The 18,902-nt window shown below is 44.7% G+C and overlaps 1 protein-coding gene across 2 annotated transcripts in view; it reads left to right on the forward strand.

Moving 5' to 3' along the window:
* Nucleotides 1-18,902, forward strand: part of KIAA1217 (KIAA1217 ortholog) — a 538,230-nt gene that overhangs the window by 317,306 nt on the left and 202,022 nt on the right. Inside the window, exon 1 of one of the 2 annotated variants that reach the window (XM_084859062.1) lies at nt 231-492. The exons of the other annotated variant lie outside the window; for it this stretch is intronic. Within the exon in view, the coding sequence (XP_084715188.1) occupies nt 385-492 (108 nt within the window). The 5' untranslated portion in view covers nt 231-384. Of the gene's footprint in view, nt 1-230; nt 493-18,902 lie in introns of those variants that run through there. 2 annotated transcript variants of the gene reach the window in all.

The following is an 18,902-nucleotide window of genomic DNA, read 5'->3' on the forward strand; positions in this document are numbered from 1 at the left end:
CTGCTTAAGGGAGGTCAACGCAAAGCTTTTATTTGTTACTTCCCACCTTTGAGAGGTGCCCACATGAGTAGCTGCGGTGGGGGGAGTTAAGGAAAAGGAGCCCTCCTTGTGGCTAGAGGCAGTTTGTCTTTAACACAATCCAATGCGTACACCTGCATTCATTTCAACCACGCCCAAAGTCAGCTCTGCAAGCCAAGCCATGAAAAACCGGTATTTTCTATTTGTGAATCATATCTACACCCTAATGTGCAAGAAGATTTGCTCCCACCTCCGTCTCAATGCACATACCATCTGTAACATGTTGTGAGGGCAATCTCTGGAGATCTACAATACAGCTTTGAGGTGCTTTCCTCAAAGCTTTGAGAAATTACGGCAGCCAAGAATATGGACTCGGATGTGGGTGGCTCTGTTAGGTCTTTACCGAAAGGACCACGGAGAAAAAGGAGCTTCTCTTCTCTCTGCTGTTCCTGCGGTGTATACCAAATTAAGCAGGTACAGCAGGCATGTGTTTTGCTTCGAATCTGTAGCTTTCTAATGTAACTTCCAGGTGTTGTACATGATTATGCAGGAAAAGTTAATTTTTCAGATATGTGTGGCTGGAAATGGGAATATTATTGTCTGAGACCGCATTTTAGATGTTTGGGTATTTATCAAACATTCTTTAAAAGGCAAGGCATCTAAAATAGCTTTGCCTATGTCAAATGAGAGTTACCATTTAGTTTCATTATGTTGACACTGAACAACAAATCCTTTTGCTTTCCCCCAAAATTTTTTTTTAAAAAACTTACATGAAATACTCTTGTTAAAAGTGTAACGAAGTTACTGCAAATTTTCTGTGAGTTGTACACTGTGGATTTATTTTGAACACACCATATATATATGGAAAGGGGAGCAAAACGTCAGAGTGGAGATGAGGAACCGGTGGCCCTCCAGATATTGCTGGACTCCAACTCCAATCAGCCTTAGCCAGCATGGCTAGTGGCCAGGGATGATGGGACTTGGAGTCCAGCAACATCAGAAAGGTCACAGGTTCCCTGCCCCTACTACTGGGCATATGCTTTAACTTACACTGATAATTTCCCCATTTGCTGTTTGAGGGAGACATGATAGAGATGTACAAAATTATGCATGGCATGGAGAATGCGGATAGGGAGACATTTTTCTCCCTCTCTCAAAATACTAGACCCCGGGGTCATCCTATGAAGCTGATTGGTGGGAGATTCAGGACAGATAAGAGGAAGAACTTCTTCGCACAGTGCATAGTTAAACTATGGAACTCGCTACCACAGGATGTAGCGATGGCCACCAATTTGGATGGCTTTAAAAGGGGGTTGGACAAATTCCTGGAGGCAAAGGCTATCAGTGGCTACTAGTCTTGATGGCTATGTGCTACCCCCCAGTGCCAGAGGCAGTGAGCCTATGTACACCAGTTGCTGGGAACATGGTGGGAGGGTGCCGTTGTGCTCATGCCCTGCTTGTGGGTTCCCAGTCGACAGCTGGTTGGCCACTGTGTGAACAGAATGCTGGACTAGGTGGACACTTGGTCTGATCTAACATGGCTCTTCTTATGTTCTTAGCTGTGGCTGACTATTTTAACAGTCTCTGTTGCTAGTCTGTAAGCATGTTTTGTTTCCCCCCTCCTTTTTTTTTTTTTTAGAAAGGGGAGAATGAGAAATAGCATGGTGATTGGATTTGGGCCAAGAGCTGGCTTAGCCTTTAGAATCTGTTTTCACTGAGAAGTCTCAGGTCTGTAGCACATAAAATAAAAAGAAAGAAGGGAGTTTGAGCAGTTGCAGAGTACTTTTTCCATTGCTGCCTTGTCCACAGAAGTGAGATTTTAGAGGAACTCTAGAGGCTCAGATCAACATGTTGGGCCCCCCGTCAAACAAAGTGCTTTCATTTAAGAACTGAGTGCTGCCTGTTCAGTCTCGATTCTTCTTCAACCTGCTACAACAGAGTTGTTGGTGTCCTCATAAATCAGGGGTGCACAACATTTCTGGCCCTGAGGGCCACAGGTGATGCTGGGTTGGGGGCTGCATGCACATCCAGACACACATGCCAGTGATCCTGATACAGATCACCCTTTCCCCACTGCTTCTACTACTGACGAAAAAACAGTCTGTGTCAGGATCACTGGGGGAGGGCATTTGAAGGGTGCAATCAGGCCATGCTTGGGAGCCACAATTAAGGTCTTGGGGCCAGAAGTGGCCCTCGAACTGCAGGGTCTGCACCTCTTCTCCAAATAATAGCGAGTAGTGTATATAGTGTGAGCAGAGTGTATTACAAGGCTTAGTTCATTCATTATTTATTTATTTACAACATTTATATACTGCTCTATATCTCAACAGATTCTGGAGCAGTGAACAATAAGAGGTAAAATAGTACAAAGACAAAGAGGTAGATGATGATGATGTCCACTGTACAGATGGAACTAAAGCTAAGAGTGTGTGAGTTGCCCAGGATTCTTGACTGAACCGGGTTTGGTTCCCACACCTCTCAAGCCCAAAGCCAGTGTTCTGGCCCCTGATCCACATTGCTCCCTGTGTACTTAAGTACAAAAGAGTTGCCTGATTGGATCATAGCAAGGTTAATACAGTATATTATTATGTTTTTGATGGCAAATATATATCTTGGAAGGTCACAAGCTGGGATTGAGGACCATCGCCATCCTCAGTTGCTTGTCCCCAGCACTTGGACCCAGTAGACTACACTGAACATGGAGGCTTCAGTCATAGCTGACATGGTAATAGCTACTGGTAGACCAGTCATCTATGACTTTGTAGGATAACTAATCCTATTGTTATATACAATACTGTGTATTGCTTTTTTTCCTGGTAGCTCTTGATGCAACCTGAAATCTGTGTAGTACTTAGCAGAAGCTAATCTAATTAATTCTGCACAAGTCATCCTGGGCTCAATTTTAAGACAATTACAAACTGGAGACTTTGGGGCTTTAACATCATACTCTATTTTTTTCCTCCTTGTTTTGTTTAAGATCCACCCCAACGAAGAGTCTTGGAGAACTTGAAAGTTTGCTCACAACCTTCTGACATCCTTTTTGGTCTTCATAAAAGTATTAACCCTGTTGTAGTTTTTCTGTTAATTCAATCCAGTAGGTCAGCGTTACTAGTAATGTGATTGAGATGCTTTAGCACCCAGAGTGAAATTGAGGAACCGCCTTATAACTATCCAATTAAAAAGAAAAGTCTTCAGCTATGCAGAAGAGCAACTACTAATCAAGGAAACAAAAGCTGAATTCCTTATATAATTTATTATAATGATCAAATTCTGCAGGGACAGCTCCTCTTTTAAAATCCTCTTTAATTGGTGTAATGAGAAATGGCGTTTGAAAGGAAAGGGAAATGTCTGCTCTGATTTGCACAGAAGTGAATTAAATGCCGTTGAGCCTTTACAGTCCAGAGGATCATGTGCTGAAGATGTCGGAGACTAGGGTCATTAGGTGGCCATGGACAAGTTATTTTCCTTGGCTCTCTGTTGGTATTGTAGTTCTATTAACTCTATTAGTAATGTAGTTCTATTGACTTTATGACAGGGGTATTGCTGAGGGTGGATGGAATATGGAAAGCATTTGAGTGTTAAGCAAAGGCCTTTACATTTTTGTTGTTATTTAGCAAAGGAGGAAAGTTTTAGGTTTTCTTTCAGTGCTGCCCTTGGATCTGCCAATGGTGGTGCTGGTAATGTGAACCCCTCTCCTGCATTAAAGATGGTGAGTTGGATCCAGAGTTAGGTGTGTGTGCAACTAGGTTGGTGGTCTTGTCCTCTTCTCCAAACTGAAAATGCTACACAGGAGACTCTGATGAATGGGCTACTCCGGCCTTCCCCAACCTGGTGCCCTCCAGATGTGTTGGACTACAACTCCTAGCATCCCCAGCCAGCCACCTGAAGGGCACCAGGTGGGGAAGGCTCAGGTACAGTCTGGTGCTCGGGGGAGAAGGGGGGAGCCCTGGCAATCAGGCAGAGGCACTTCCTGTGAGTGGAGCTGTGCTCATGAAAGGTGACTCCACCCAGTTTTGGGGAATCCCCCCCTTCCATCTCAGCTGCCTCCAACACAGCCTAGTCCATTCAGCAGTTTTGGGGTGCCCTAGGGGCTGCCATCGGAAGAAGGGGGTGGAGAAGGCCACTTCTGCCGACCCAGTTGTATGCACCTAAATCTAGATCCAACCTATCATTTCTCTTCTAGCACAAAGCATCACACTTTGCTTCGATAATGGAGGGATTAAACGCCATTTGTCCTTTGCTTCTAGCTGCCACCTGCCAGCTTTTCATACGTGAACCACAAAAGCCTTTTGAAGAGTCTTTCTAAAATGTTGCACTTAGTGTCAGGCAGAAGACACCTTTCGTGAAAGGCATTTCCCTTTGAGCAAATTAGATGAACCATCAAATGTTTAAAGGTCTGTTTTATGTAGACATTTTGGTTTTCCTTTCCATGGCATGAAACTGCTTTGGATCTGACTGCTGTGGAGTTCAATGAGTCTATTTAAGGAGACTTCACCATTGCCTCTTTAAAACTGATAGTAATACGAGCATTCAAGTTGTATCTAGCATCCAAGCCACAGACGAGAATAGATCTCTATCCCTTTCTTTTACCACCGCCCAAAATAAAAACATTCAGTCATCACGAACATACCATTCCTTTCTTGACCTGCAATCTTCCCCACAAGTATGGAGCAGATTTGCAGCATTTCGTACCAACTTAACTGGGGAGTGGAGGAGAATTTTTCATCTGAAGACTGTGCATGGAAAATCTTTGACCAGTAGCACTGAGGAATAATAAATCGAGAATTTGAATTACTGAGGGTGTCATCACACAAGGATAGTTAGGCAGATTCTGAGAGAAGGCCAAGAAGAGCCTCTAATTCTAGGAATTAAGTCGTGACCTTATCCTGGGATGGGCTGTCCTTCACTCATCAGTCAGGAGCAGTAACAGCAACCAGAGAAGCAACAACAAGCAGACTCACCTTTCCTGAAAACAAATGGGTGTCAGTACAAATTAGATGTGTAATAGGTGTTCATGTAGCAAGCCTGCATCCTCATTTGATCACTATCTTGCAACCAATGTTTAAGAACATAAGAACCATGCTGGATCAGACCAAGGATCCATCTAGTCCAGCATTCTGTTCACACACTGGCCAACCAGCTGCCCATGGGAAACTCATAAGCAAGACGTGAGTGCAACAGCACCTTCCCACCCAAGATCCCCAGCAGCAACTGGTGTGCATAGGCTTACTGCCTCTGATACTGGAGGTAGCATAGAGCCATCAGGACTAGTAGCCATTGATAGCCTTCTCCTCCATGGATTTGTCTGATCCCCTTTTAAATTGGTGGCCATTACATTATTTTTCTTTTAATCGGAGCTTTATCTATGTTGCATGGATGCCATATTAATTAAGAGAGGGGATGTAGCTCAGGGTACAGGACATGCTTTGCATGCGGACGGCCCCAGGTTCAATCCCCAGTATCTCCAGGTAGGCTGAGGAAAGAATAACATTGATCAACAGAAACATACATAAGGTGACCCTGACCTAAGTGTACATTGGGGACATCATGGGTTGGATCCAGAGTTCCATTGTTTCCACTGGGTCTACTCTAACTAAGACTAAATCTAGCTTCAACTAGAGTTTTGGGTTGGATCCAAAACTCATTGGGTTTTGGATTGGGATTCTTGCAATGGCTGTTCTACACTTGTTCACATCAGTTTTTCCTGATAGTACTGTAAGGAAAGATGTATTTGGGACATTCTGTTTTCTTAAAAAAATGTTTCTTTTTTTAAAAAAACGTGGCCTACCTGGATAGTATCCACATCTGGAGATATGTTTATTTCTACTACTGAATGAGGTTCCAGAAAGGAAGATGCATGACAGTCTGTTAGCCTGACATTAACCAAACCTGTGTCTGTGTGCACTGACTGGAATGGAAATAATGAAGTTGGCTTCCATTATATTTAGTCTGATAAATGATTGCCACTTTTGCCTCTCAATTCTTTTTTGTTTTCAGCTTATACTTGGAACAGATATTGTTTTTGAGGGAGTAAATACATTTTTATTTGGAATTCCAGATGTTAAGACCCACAGTTCCCATCATCACCAGCTAGAGATGGTCAGGGATGATGGGAGCTGTAGTATAACCCTCTTTGACGGAGCCAGGTTAGCAGAGACTGTATTAGAGAAAGCTGACTCTAATGTGATTGCCATTTTTGTTTATTTGTTGCTGGACTGGCTGAAAGGTAACTCTTTTGCCTTTTAGAGTGGTTTTTAAAAACTAACTAGTTCTAGGTTTAATAACATCTTGTGTGAATAATTTTATTCAGTTTTATGAAGTCAGTGGGATGTTGGGTGTGAGACCTGATAAAGCTAGAACTGAAAATGAGGAGTGTTTATTTATTGTACTTGTCCTGTATCCACTGTGCTGACTGAAGATTTGTATTGCTTCACAACAACCCTGTAGGCTGAGAGGTAAAAAGTTCCCAAGGCTGCCCAGTGAGATTCACAGCTGAGCAAGCATTTGAACATGGCTTTCCCACACCCAAGTACACCACTCCAGATGGTGCGCCACATTGGTTCTCAAAATCATTCGTAGTTACTAGGGATGGAAACTGGGACCGCCTCACACCCTAAGGCTTTGAATCCTAAGATTGGTTTAAGAGCCCCTGCTCTCTGTCCCATCACTACTAGACATACTGTGGTTGGGTACAAGAGACAGGGCCTTTTTTAGTGGTGGCACCAAAACCCATGGAATGCCTTCCCTGGGGTGGGGAGGTGAGCACCTATCCAATGCAGGGCAAAAGAGGCATAGAGGGGATCATTCCCTCCATGCTTCTCCTGCCCTGCATTTGCGGCTAGATAGCTGATTTTGGCTGTCTAGCTGTGGGAAGGTGGAGCGGGGGAGGAGGCTGCCAGATGACATATAGGATGTGTCATACCGGTATTTCCGCCTTCCCCGCCCCGGAACGCCCCGTTTTGGACACTCCACACTCCTCTTCGGAGCACGGAGTGCGGGGCTGTTCGGTGCTGCCTGCGAGGCAGTGCAGAGGGGTGGGGAGGTCGGTTCTTTGGGAACTGACCTCAGAGCACGGGCTCTGAGGTCAGTTCCCAGAAAACCAGATATCCTATGGCCATCTACTAGCGGCCATAGGATTGCTCCCTTACAGAATTTAATATCACTCTTCATAATTTTTTGCCCACTAATGTTTAGGCAGAAATGTTTAGACAGAAAAAAGTCCTACAACTCTCAGCATTCCCCAGGCAGTCATGCTGGCTGGGGAATGCTGGGAGTTGTAGGACTTTTTTGGCCTAAAATGCATAGGATTGCATCCTTATGTAAGCAGGCCTTTGCTGTATAATGGTTTCCAGCTTTCTGATAACATCTGTTTCTATAGCTATCACAGTTTATAGGGTTTTCCCCTAATTGCAGACAGTTTCTGCCTGTTAAACTATGTTTAGTAGTTGACATTGTTTATATGTTATTATTTTTAAAGGTTTTTTTATTATTTTAGGGTTTTTACCTTTTGTTTTTTTAAATACTATACTCTGGTTTCTCTTCAGATCATATAAATCTTCCCTGTTTAAACTATTGTAAGACAGCTTTGATATAAATGGCTTATAGAATAAATGGCATACTGTCAATTAAATAGTATGAGTGAAGCAAATATTCGTTCACAGATCTACACCTCCTGCTTGCTGGAAATGAGCATCTCTTGAGCTGTAGATTGATTAGTATACCTTTTCATACTGCCTGCATTTTGATACCAGCAATGAAATACACATCATCACCAAAAATAACAGCATGAAATGCAAAGCCCAAGTGTTTACCACTATGTCTTGCTTGGTGCAGCATTTATTTGACTCAAAGGATGAAAACATTTCCGCTCTAGATCCCTGCCCTGCTGCTGTCAGTGAAATGCAGATGATAATGGTATATTCTTTGCCAAGATAAGTGCACATAGTTGCACCAAACCTTACGTTAAATGGTGAGACAAATGATGAGACGAATTCATGGAGGGTAAGGCCATAAATGGCACTAGTCCTGATGGCTATATGCTACCTCCAGTATCAGAGGCACTATGCCTATGTACACCGGTTGTTGGGGAACACGAGCAGGAGGGGGCTATTATACTCATGTCCTACTTGTGGGCTCACCAGAGGCAGCTGGTTGGCCACTGTGTCAACAGAATGCTGGACTAGATGGACCTTTGGTCTGATCCAGGAGGGCTGCTCTTATGGTCACCCATTTCTTGGCATATCAAAGTAGTCCTTCATTCAGAAACATTTGTTTTCTGATTCCCTGGAAGATGCTTATGGTATCTGTTCCACCTAATCATTTTTGCTCCTAGCAAAATCCAGTTTCTTTGGATTGCAGCCTAAATTCTGAGCAGGGATGATGCGAATAAGAGTGCCATATTTTTACATATAAAAATACTCAAATAAGGGTAGACAAATACAGATTTGAAATAGGTCTCTGCATGTATGTTGCAATGATGAAAAGCAAAGAGGTTCGAAGTAGCATAACCAGTTGTTTCTTTTTTCTTTTTCTTAAAAAAAGAGGAACATCCCAAACTATCATTTCACTGCTCAAAATGCTATGTTTCTTCCACTGAAACTATATCATTCCCCACACACCCCGCTCCAATACTCTTTACCCTCAATGCATTATTTATTATTATCCTAAAATAGCCTGAAATTACAGGTTTGGGTCCTGCAAAGATGATTTTGATAGTGCATTGACCCCAAATGGGTCCACCCTCAGTCTTAAGCTTTGCAATTATACTTGGCTCACAATGGTGGTCATGGCTCCTGATCTTGCCTTGGCACAGGGAAGCCATGATCTGGCCATTAAAAAATAAATAAAAATTTGCTGGTCTTTGTCACTCTGGGCTGCCTTGCCCTAGGCTTGGGATGATTAACCTGGTGTTAAATGCCCTAGGAGCTGCCTTTGGAACCATGAATCCACTAGACCTTGTGTTTGTTTCTGGAGAAGTGGGGAGTGATCTGGAAGTCGGGGGTATATCCACCACCCCCTTGTCATGGTCAGATCACTATCTGGTGACATTGGACTTCTCGGTTCCACAACCCCTCCGCAGGGGTGGAGGACCCATTAAAATGGTCCGCCCCAGGCGTCTTATGGATCCAAATGGATTCCTGAACGCGCTTGGGGATTCTCTGGGGCATGCCAACAGCCACTCGGTCGAGACCCTGGTGGGTGGCTGGAATGCCGCAATCACTAGGGCATTAGATCAGGTGGCTCCAAAACGCCCTCTCCCCCTGAACAGGGCTCGGACTGCACCATGGTTCAATCCGCGGTTACGAGCTCTGAAACAGGAGGTAAGATGGCTAGAGCGCCGGTGGCGGAAGTCTCACTCCAAAGACGATCAGACACGGGCTAGAGCTGTATCTTCAGCCTATCACGTGGTGGTGAAGGCAGCAAAAAAGGAATATTATGCTGCCTCCATCGCGTCTGCAGAGTGCTGTCCCAGGAGGCTGTTCCAAGTGGTCTGGAGCCTGGTCGGTCCAGTGGCTCCGGAACCACTGGAGCATTCTAAGGCCTCCTGTGAGGCCTTGGCAAGGCACTTTGCAGATAAAATTGATCAGATTAGGTGTGTTACTCTGCATGCTGTGGATACAGTTAGTGAGCAAGAGGTGGCCTGTGGCAAACCGGTTTTGTGGGATTGGTTCCAGCTTCTTCCTCCTGATGAAGTGGACAAGGTGCTTTCATCGGTACGGCCGACCACCTGCTTACTTGATCCTTGCCCATCTTGGCTCATTATGAGCTGCAGAGAGAGACTGGGTGAGGGGATCAAGGCGGTGGTGAATGCCTCCCTTGAGGAGGGAGTGATGCCATCAGCCCTCAAGGAGGCAGTGATAAGACCGCTCTTAAAGAAGCCCTCCTTGGATCCTCAAGTTTTGAACAACTTTCGCCCAGTCTCAAATCTGCCATTTTTGGGCAAGGTGATTGAGTGGGTGGTGGCGGTGCAGTTGAAGGCACACTTGGAAGAAACTGATTATCTAGACCCATTTCAGTCGGGCTTCAGGCCTGGGCATGGGACAGAAACAGCCTTGGTCGCCTTGGTAGATGATATGAGGAGGGCTCTGGATAGGGGTGAATGCTCCTTCCTTGTTCTCCTCGACCTCTCAGCGGCTTTCGATACCGTTGACCACGGTATCCTCCTGGACCGCCTGGAGGGGTTGGGCATTGGGGACACTGTATTGCGGTGGTTCCGGTCCTTCCTCTCCGGCAGGTACCAGAGGGTAGCACTGGGAGAGGAGGTTTCGGACCCGTGGCCACTTACTTGTGGGGTGCCACAGGGTTCCATCCTCTCCCCGATGCTATTTAACATCTATGTGAAGCCACTGGGGGCTATCATCAGGAGGTTTGGGGTGCAGTGTCATCAATATGCGGATGACACGCAGCTCTACCTCTCATTTAAATCTTCACCAAGGTTGGCCGTAGAATCCCTGTCCAAATGTCTGGAGACGGTGAGTGGCTGGATGGGGAGGAATAGGCTGAAGCTGAACCCTGACAAGACCGAGGTACTTTTGGTGGGAGACAAGAGGAGGCTGGGGGATGTTGACCTGGTGTTGAATGGGGTACGGCTACCCTTGAAAGACCAGGTCCGCAGCCTGGAGGTCATTTTGGACTCCCAGCTGTCCATGGAGGCTCAGGTGTCAGCTGTGAGCCGGACAGCGCTGTATCAACTCCATCTGATACGGCGGCTGCGCCCCTTCCTTCCTGACCATCTGCTCCCATCAGTAGTACATGCCCTGGTCTCCTCTCGTTTAGACTACTGTAATGTGCTCTACGTGGGGTTACCCTTGAAGACGGTTCAGAAACTGTAGGTGGTACAGAACGTGGCGGCTCGCCTGATTAAAGGCAGCCGCCGGCGAGATCACATCATTCCAGTGCTGAAGGAGTTGCACTGGTTACCAGTTGTTTTCCGGGCCAAATTCAAGGTGTTGGTTTTGACCTTTAAAACCCTATATGGTTCTGGCCCAGCCTATCTTAAGGAGCGCCTCCAGCAGCACCAGACAGGCCGCTTAACAAGATCAGCCTCGGATGGCCTTCTCTCTGTCCCATCAGCCAGGACAGCTAGACTGGTGGGGACGAGGGAGAGGGCCTTTTCTGTGGTGGCCCCCACTCTGTGGAACTCCCTCCCTAGGGAACTCCATCATGCCCCCTCTTTAATGAGCTTCCGTCGTGCATTAAAAACGTTGTTGTTCAGGCAGGCATTTGGGGTGGGTTAGGGTATTTTAGAAAATGTTTTTATTGTAGAATTTTATTGTTTTAAACTGTTTTTATTGTATGTTGTACATCGCCCAGAGTGGCTGGGTGACCAGCCAGATGGGCGATTAATAAATTTAATAATAAATAAATAAATAATAAATGAATCCATTGCTGATTCTGTCTGCTGCAACTGAATTATGCTGAGGTGGCACCCGTTGCTTAATTCACTGTCGCTCTGCATTGAAAAGGAGCCAAAATACCAATGAGGGTAACTCACAGACTACAGGACTACTTTTACTGCTGCATTCAACAAGAGCCGAGTCTGTTTTTGTCCACACTGTCAGGATCCTCTGTGGAAGAATCTAAATTGAGAGGGAAATACTTACGTTAACAGTTGAGTCATTTTGTAGAGGGAAAGCCAGGAGGCTGAAGATGGTTTAGGCTGACGGTCCACTGATGATGCATATTGGGCAGGGGATAACTATAGGAAAAGGTCGAGAAATAGCAGAGGTAAGCTATTGATATAGCCCAAGGATAAGGGGCTTAGCATGTAGCAATGAAAAAGCAGTGGATAACCTGAAAAACCTGGGTGTAATCTAGCTTCTAGAAGATAATAGAATCTGATTAAAGTATACCTCATTTTAGAAACAAGAAGTACCGGAAACTGTCTTTATTATTTTTTAATTTACTAGCAAATGGACCCAGCTTCGCACGGGTTGAAATAGCCCTTAGTTTGATAGAGCACAGCCTTCAAGCGAACTTAACACAGCTGTCAGAGTTGGACACATTATGCTCGCCCCCTCTGAGTGCAGCCACAGCAGATGGAACCTTATAGCCCCCTGAAGGAAGGGTCTGTCCACTCCACTCCTGAAGGAAGGGTCTGTCCATTCCTGAGCGGGGGGCTGCCCCAGAGCAGTGGGGAAGGGGACCCCATATAACTCTGGCCCTTGGACTACTCCCTCCTGGCTTCAAAGTGAATCAACTGCCAAACTGTGCACTGGTTACTGGTGGGAAGTCTGCCACCTAGATACTGAAGATGGTATTCCAGGCTAGAAACACATGGACACATTTTAATTAATTAAAATTAATTAATGCATTTAAAAAAAAAACTAATAGCCATGAGGTGTACACTCATAGGGTTCCCTTAGTATGCACGCCATGTTTTGGGTGCCTAGGTTTCATGGTCTTGGAGCAATGGTGCTGAAAGACAGACATGCATCTCTTTTATTATTATAGATTTAGGGCACAATCCTATGGGGATAGGTGGCCACCTCCAAATTCAGAGGTGACTGCCTATCCAATGCAGGGCAAGAGAGGCATGGAGGGGATCATTCCCTCCATGCTTCTCCTGCCCTGCATTTGCGGCTAGACAGCTGATTTTGGCTGTCTAGCTGCGGGAAAGCGGAGTGGGGGAGGAGGCTGTCAGACAACATATAGGATGTGTCATACCGGCATTTCCGCCTTCCCCGCCCCGGAACGCCCCATTTTGGACACTCCACACTCCTCTTCGGAGCATGGAACGCGGGGCTGTTCCGTGCTGCCTGCGAGGCAGTGCGGAGAGGGGGGGAAGTTCTCTGGGAACTGACCTCAGAGTACGGGCTCCGAGGTCAGTTCCCAGAAAACGAGATATCCTATGGCCATCTAGCTGCTGACTAGCGGCCATAGGATTGCTCCCTTACAGAATTTATATATCACTCTTCATAATTTTTTGCCCACTAATGTTTAGGATTTGTGATATTTTGGAAATCAGTGGCCTTTAGCTATATGTCTAGCATACTTGCCGCCTCCCATTTTTATAACAGTCAGTTTCTTGAAGCAAAACTCTACACTGTTTAAGTATAATTTATAATACATTGTATCATTTAGAGTGTGCTACATGGTTAACCAAATCAGATCTGTCCCCACCATAATTGTGTGTGATTTAAAGGAATAAACACATATAAGAATTCTTAAAGAAAATCACAGTTATTGAAATGTACTGTGATTTTCAGCATAATTTTATTTGTTACATGTTTCAGTTTTTACTGTGCAAGGAAGTATGCATCAGCCATGTCTGTCAACCTGTAATACGATGCAAGGTCATGTTAGGCCTGCAGTGACTGATTGGTGAATTCTGCACGGTGTTGTTTCTGATGACCTGTCGGATAAATTATAATTTGCAAAAAAGAAAAGAAAAAAAAGAAAGCCTTCACCAATCTGACTGTAAATAAAATAATAAAACACTGTGCCACGACTTGTCTGTTTTATATAGCAACAGGGCTGCAACAGTAGTTTGAAAACAAGTTGAACAAGGAAACAAAATATGGTTTGGGTAACTCAAATAGGGAGGGCATATAAAACTTGACACAGGACATAAAATTAAATAGGAGCTGGGAACAGTGCCAGAAAGACCTCAGGTTTCAGTTCCACAAAGCCTCTCCTTTCACTGTTCTTTCCTCCTAGTGGTGAAATGGCATCTTTCTCTTGCAGCTTCCCCTTCTGGGACCCACTCATGTGGCTGTTTATTAGTAAACAGCTGCTTGCAATCGAAGTCAACCACTTTATAGTTGGAGTGGTTTCCGCTTGCCTTGATTGGTGTTGATGTGAGACTAATCCTGCTTCTGTGTTTTAACCAGCTCTAGAGAAGTATTTTGTGAGTTCATTGTAAAGAAACCACAAATAACTGACTTGTAAAAACATGGAACATAAATGAACATTCACGCATGTATGTTGTAGTCCTAAGTGCATTTAATTAGGAACTGAGACCCACCAAACACTGTGGGAAGGATCTCTGCAAAAATAAACATAGGATCTCTTCTGGAATGGAAAGTGTTTAATAAATACAGCCCCATGAAGTTCCTTTGCATCAGGGCTAGGCAATCCAGTGCCCTCCAGATGTTTTGAACTACAACTCCCATAACTACCAACCATTAGCTATACTGGCTGGGGCTGATGGGAGTTGTAGCCCAAAACATCTGGAGGGCGCTGGGTTGCCTATCCCTGCTTTACATGTACCAAAATGCAATGCAACTGCAGTTTTGGGGGAAGGCATGGGCTCCACATTCAATAACTGGTGTGAAAGGGATCAAGTTGCAGGTGATATGGGGGGCAGGGATGTGAACATAGCTAATTTAGCACTTTTGAGCCACTATGCAAACCGAAACTCAGTTATCTTTCAAAATTCACACTTTTCTCTAATCAAAAAATGTGTGCAAAAATGCATATATTAAGGAAAATAATATTAAAAATGGAAATTGCTTACAAAAATTTGTATTTTAGGCCAAAATTCAAAGAAAAATGCATATATTAGGAGACATATGCAGAAAAATGCTTCTGGATTTTCTTGTAAATGAAAATTCTCAAAGTTCAGGATGAACCAAACTAAAGACTGGGGAAATTCTCAAAGTTCAAGACAAACTGAATTTAAGACTGGAAAAATGAGAAACAGAAAAACCAAAAAGTTTCATCTATTGGAGTTGTTTCTGAGTTTCCTCCATCCATAGTCTGCACCACAAAATGGCGGTCTGGCCCTCCTCCATGCATTGGAGGCTGAAGGTCTGCAGTGGGAGCCTATTCTTCATGGGTAGGTTCACAGACACGCACACACACACACACACACACACACACACACAGACTCACACACACTTTGGGGGCATCTCTACACCAGCCTAAAATCCTGCATTTAAAATGGGGCTTTCTGCTTCCATTTTAAATGCAGGATCACAATGACTCCCTTTTTCAGCCGCTTCCTTTTCTCCCTCCCCTTTCCCCCTCCTTCTCCCTATATCTGAGTCTTCCATTATCTTTCATTGATCTCACTTCTCTTCTTGCTGCTTTTACTCTTTTCACAGAGGAAACTGAAGCGGAACACAATGGGGTAATTTGATAGCTTGTTATCTGCGAACTATTTAAAAATGGAACAAAGGGCACTTAGTGCAGGAATCATAGGGTTGGAAGGGCCATCGAGTCCAACCCCCTGCTCAATGCAGGAAGCCTGATTCCCTGGTCTCCCATCAAAGTACTAGCCAGGGCTGACCCTGCTTAGGTTCTGAGATCAGAGACACCTTGAATGATCACGGCATCATGTAAAGAGCCCACAAACATCTGTGAAGGAGCAATCTCAATCACAGGATAAAAGTTCCGTGTGAAGGAGCCCTTGATTCTGTGCAATTAAGATTCTAAATGGTGTGGGGAGTCCATATACATAGAGCAGGCTCTCCACTGCACACTTTAAGTCCTCCAGCAGGCTGGAGTGGCAGGGATGCAGTGGAGTGGGGAGAGGCCAGTGTGTGTGCATCCACCCTCTCCTGAGCAGGGCTAATGTCTGAACAGGGCTACTCTCTATTGAAAATCTAGGCAATAGATTTAAAGCTCGTCCCAATGGGACCCTGCAACCTTAGAGTATCAATGGGCGACTACTTCAACATCACGAAGAATGAGGATGGCACAGTTTTGCATAACATTTGCATGCTAATTCATGCATATTTGTAAATAATTACTATAATTTAAGTAGGAATAAACACATTTCCCCGTATCATGGAATGCTGACATCAGATGGCCTCTATAGCTGCCCAGTCTGCTGTCCAGGTGCTACCTGTGGATGGGCATCTCCACCCTGCCTTCTCTCCCTCCTTATGGTTCTTCATCTTTAAAATAGCCTTGGACTGGATAGCCCTTCAAATGGAGGACCCCTTCAGATCGAGGACTGTCCTCTGTAAAGTAAGACACCTGGCCATCCGACTATATCCTGAGATGCTACATTCCCCGGGAGCAAGCTCCTTTGCTGAGTGGTGGAATCAGCTTTAAGTTTTTGTTCTCACAGAGATGGCAAATCTGTGCATGGGCTGTCCCACCTCCAGTCTACTAGTGGAAACTGTAGTGAAGTTTTAATGGTTTTATTGTACATTGCTCTGGGCACCTGAGTGCTCTGAGTGCAGTTTATACATTAGATAGATAGATAGATAGATAGATAGATAAAAAAGACTCAATTCTATGCATGTTTAGCCTGAAAAACGTCCTGCAACTCCCAGCATTCCCCAGCCTGCATGGCTGGCTGGGGCATGCTGGGAGTTGTAGGACATTTTTCAGTCTAAACATGCATACGATTGCACTCTTAATATGTTGCATCCAATATTAGTCCTACTTAGAACAGACCTATTGAAATGAATGGGACTTAAATTAGATTAACATTGGATACAACTCAATATGACTGAATGATTTCCACGGATGCTGCCGCTGCTGCTGCTGCTGCTGTTATTATTAGTATTCCTTGCACATAGAAAAATAGCACATCGGGGAGAAATGTTCTAACCTACCTTTCTCCCTGGCATGCTCACCTTCTGTGTCCAGGGATTTTAAAAAAAATCTCTGGAGGAGCATTCAATCCTGCTATCTGCTGTCTGAAATAGCAAACAGCCAATATGTAGGTTTGTTTGTTTGTTTGTTTATTACATTTCTATCCTTTCCAGTAGCCAAAGCTTTGTTTGCCATGGCATTGAGAACTAGATTTAAATTTCTGCCCTTTGCTTGGAGAAGAAATTGCAGCCTTTAAGTAAAATAAGGCTGTGGAAGATTATGATTGAACTGACAGGTGTCAGTTCCAAATGAATGAATTGTTGTTCAAGGGAATTAGGATTTAGATATAGGATAAATGCCAGGAAGAGTTCGAATAAATCACATAATCGACATGCTGCAAGCAATTCAGTCCCCTAGAAAGGGCATGCTCATGTGAGCCAAGAAGTCCTTGTTTCTAATGTCAATTCAGCTGTGATCCTCACTAGTCAGTTTATTAAGGCACTGTACCCTGCGCCTCTCCATTAAAATGCTTAAGGCTTGCAACAGTTAAACTAAGAACTCTATAATAATAAAAGGATGTGGGTCTGTCTGTCAGTCCATCTGTCAGGACCATGGTGCCAAGACTGTGCAATCAAGACACCTGAAACTTGACATCCATACTAAGCTGTCTCTAGGGATGTGCACCTCAGGATTATTTTGTTTTTAAGATGCATTGAATTAATTTTTATTAATTTAACTGTGTCCATGTGGTTGAAGCCTGCAGTAACATCTTCAGCCACGAGCGGTAGAATTTCCTAAACAATACATAATTTTGCAGTCCATACAGATTGAAGCCTGGGAGATTAGCAGGCTGAGCGAGAGGGTTACAGGCCCGCCCCCTTTGCAAAACGGAGTGGATGGGACCCTACCTCACGTGTATAGGGGTGGTCCACGGCAGAGGCCGGGCCTAGGTGTGCCAGGCGCCATGGCTTCACTCAGACAGGGTAGGAACAACATGACCAACTCTGACATCTGCATAATTTTGCTTGAAAGCTTTGCTGTATCAAACTAAGGGCTATTACAACTAGGAATGTACTGTATGAGAATTTTGCTCCTATTCACAAATCATGCAAATATGTCCTGTTTGCAACCACGAACGCAAGCGAGAGTGCAATTCTTGGGAAATGTTCACAATTTCTTGAACTTACATTCGTGTTCAAAAGTGTGCACTTGTGCAAATACGCAATTCCCCCCAACCCACATTTTCACCCTAAGGCTATGAAAAGTGCACGTTTTGGGTGTGCATTTTTTAAAATGCACAATTTTCCCAATAAAAAAAGGGATGCTCACATTTGTGAACACGAACAAGGCAAACCAAACTTTTGAGGAGAAATTCAGAGAATTTCAATGTGTTCAAATGTTCGCCCATCTCTAACTCCAAGCCCATGCGAAACCAGGTTGGTTTGCTAGTAGGTAATATAAATCTACAAAATAGAAGAGGTCAGGAGACAGTAGATAAAAACTCAAAACTCAGGTCATTTAAAACATTGACTGATAGGTAAGCCAAATGCTGTCTAAAAGCAGAAAAGTCTTCGCTAGACATCAGAAGTCCATCAAGGAGGTGGGAGGACAGTAATGCAGTCTATGTGTGACTATGGAGAAAGCTCTCCCTAGCCAACATAGTTCAGATCTTGGCAGGACATGAAGGCGAGCTTCTCTGTGAGATCTTCAAGGAGTGGGCAGGCTCATACGCTAACATCTGTCATGGTGCAACATACAAAGCAAGCTACTTTGAGAAGTGGGAATTTGGAGCCAAGGCGCTCCAGAGGAGGGCCAGCTTCACTCCAAATCATGCCTCCAAAGCAGCTTCCCTCCAAGTATTTCCACTCGTGTGTACTGCTACAAGCATTAGCATGTGGTGTGTAATTAGCCTCTTAGGCAAGTCACTATTTTCCCAGCCTCAGGCCTCCATCTGTAAAATGGGGATAATAATACTAGCCTACTGTCTAAGGGCGCAATCCTATTGAGATAGTCAGCAGCCTTTGAAGCCAGAGGCTGCCAAGTATGCAATGCAGGGCAATCCTCGCCTCCGTGGTCTGGCTGCCCTGTATTTTTGGCTAGATGGGTGATTTTTCCTGTTTAGCCTCGGCTTTGGGGAGAGGGAGGGGAGGAGGCTGGGATTCACATAGGAAGCTGCATAATGCAGTTTCTATGGTCTCCTACCCTCCCTGCCCCCAGGACTGCCCCCTTTTCCCCATCTCCACACTCCGTTTCCAAGTGCGGTGATGTAGGCATGGTTCTCTTTGGGGGAGGGGGCAGGGAATGCAGCTTCTGGGCTCCGAAGTCGGAGCCCTGGTTCTGATCTCAGATCCAAGAAACCAAAACATCCTATGGCCCTCTAGACAATGTTTAGT

Source organism: Heloderma suspectum, chromosome 5 (genome assembly GCF_057233095.1).
Source record: "Heloderma suspectum isolate Gila_16-S chromosome 5, 16-S_ref, whole genome shotgun sequence".
Classification (NCBI taxonomy): Eukaryota; Metazoa; Chordata; class Lepidosauria; order Squamata; family Helodermatidae; genus Heloderma; species Heloderma suspectum.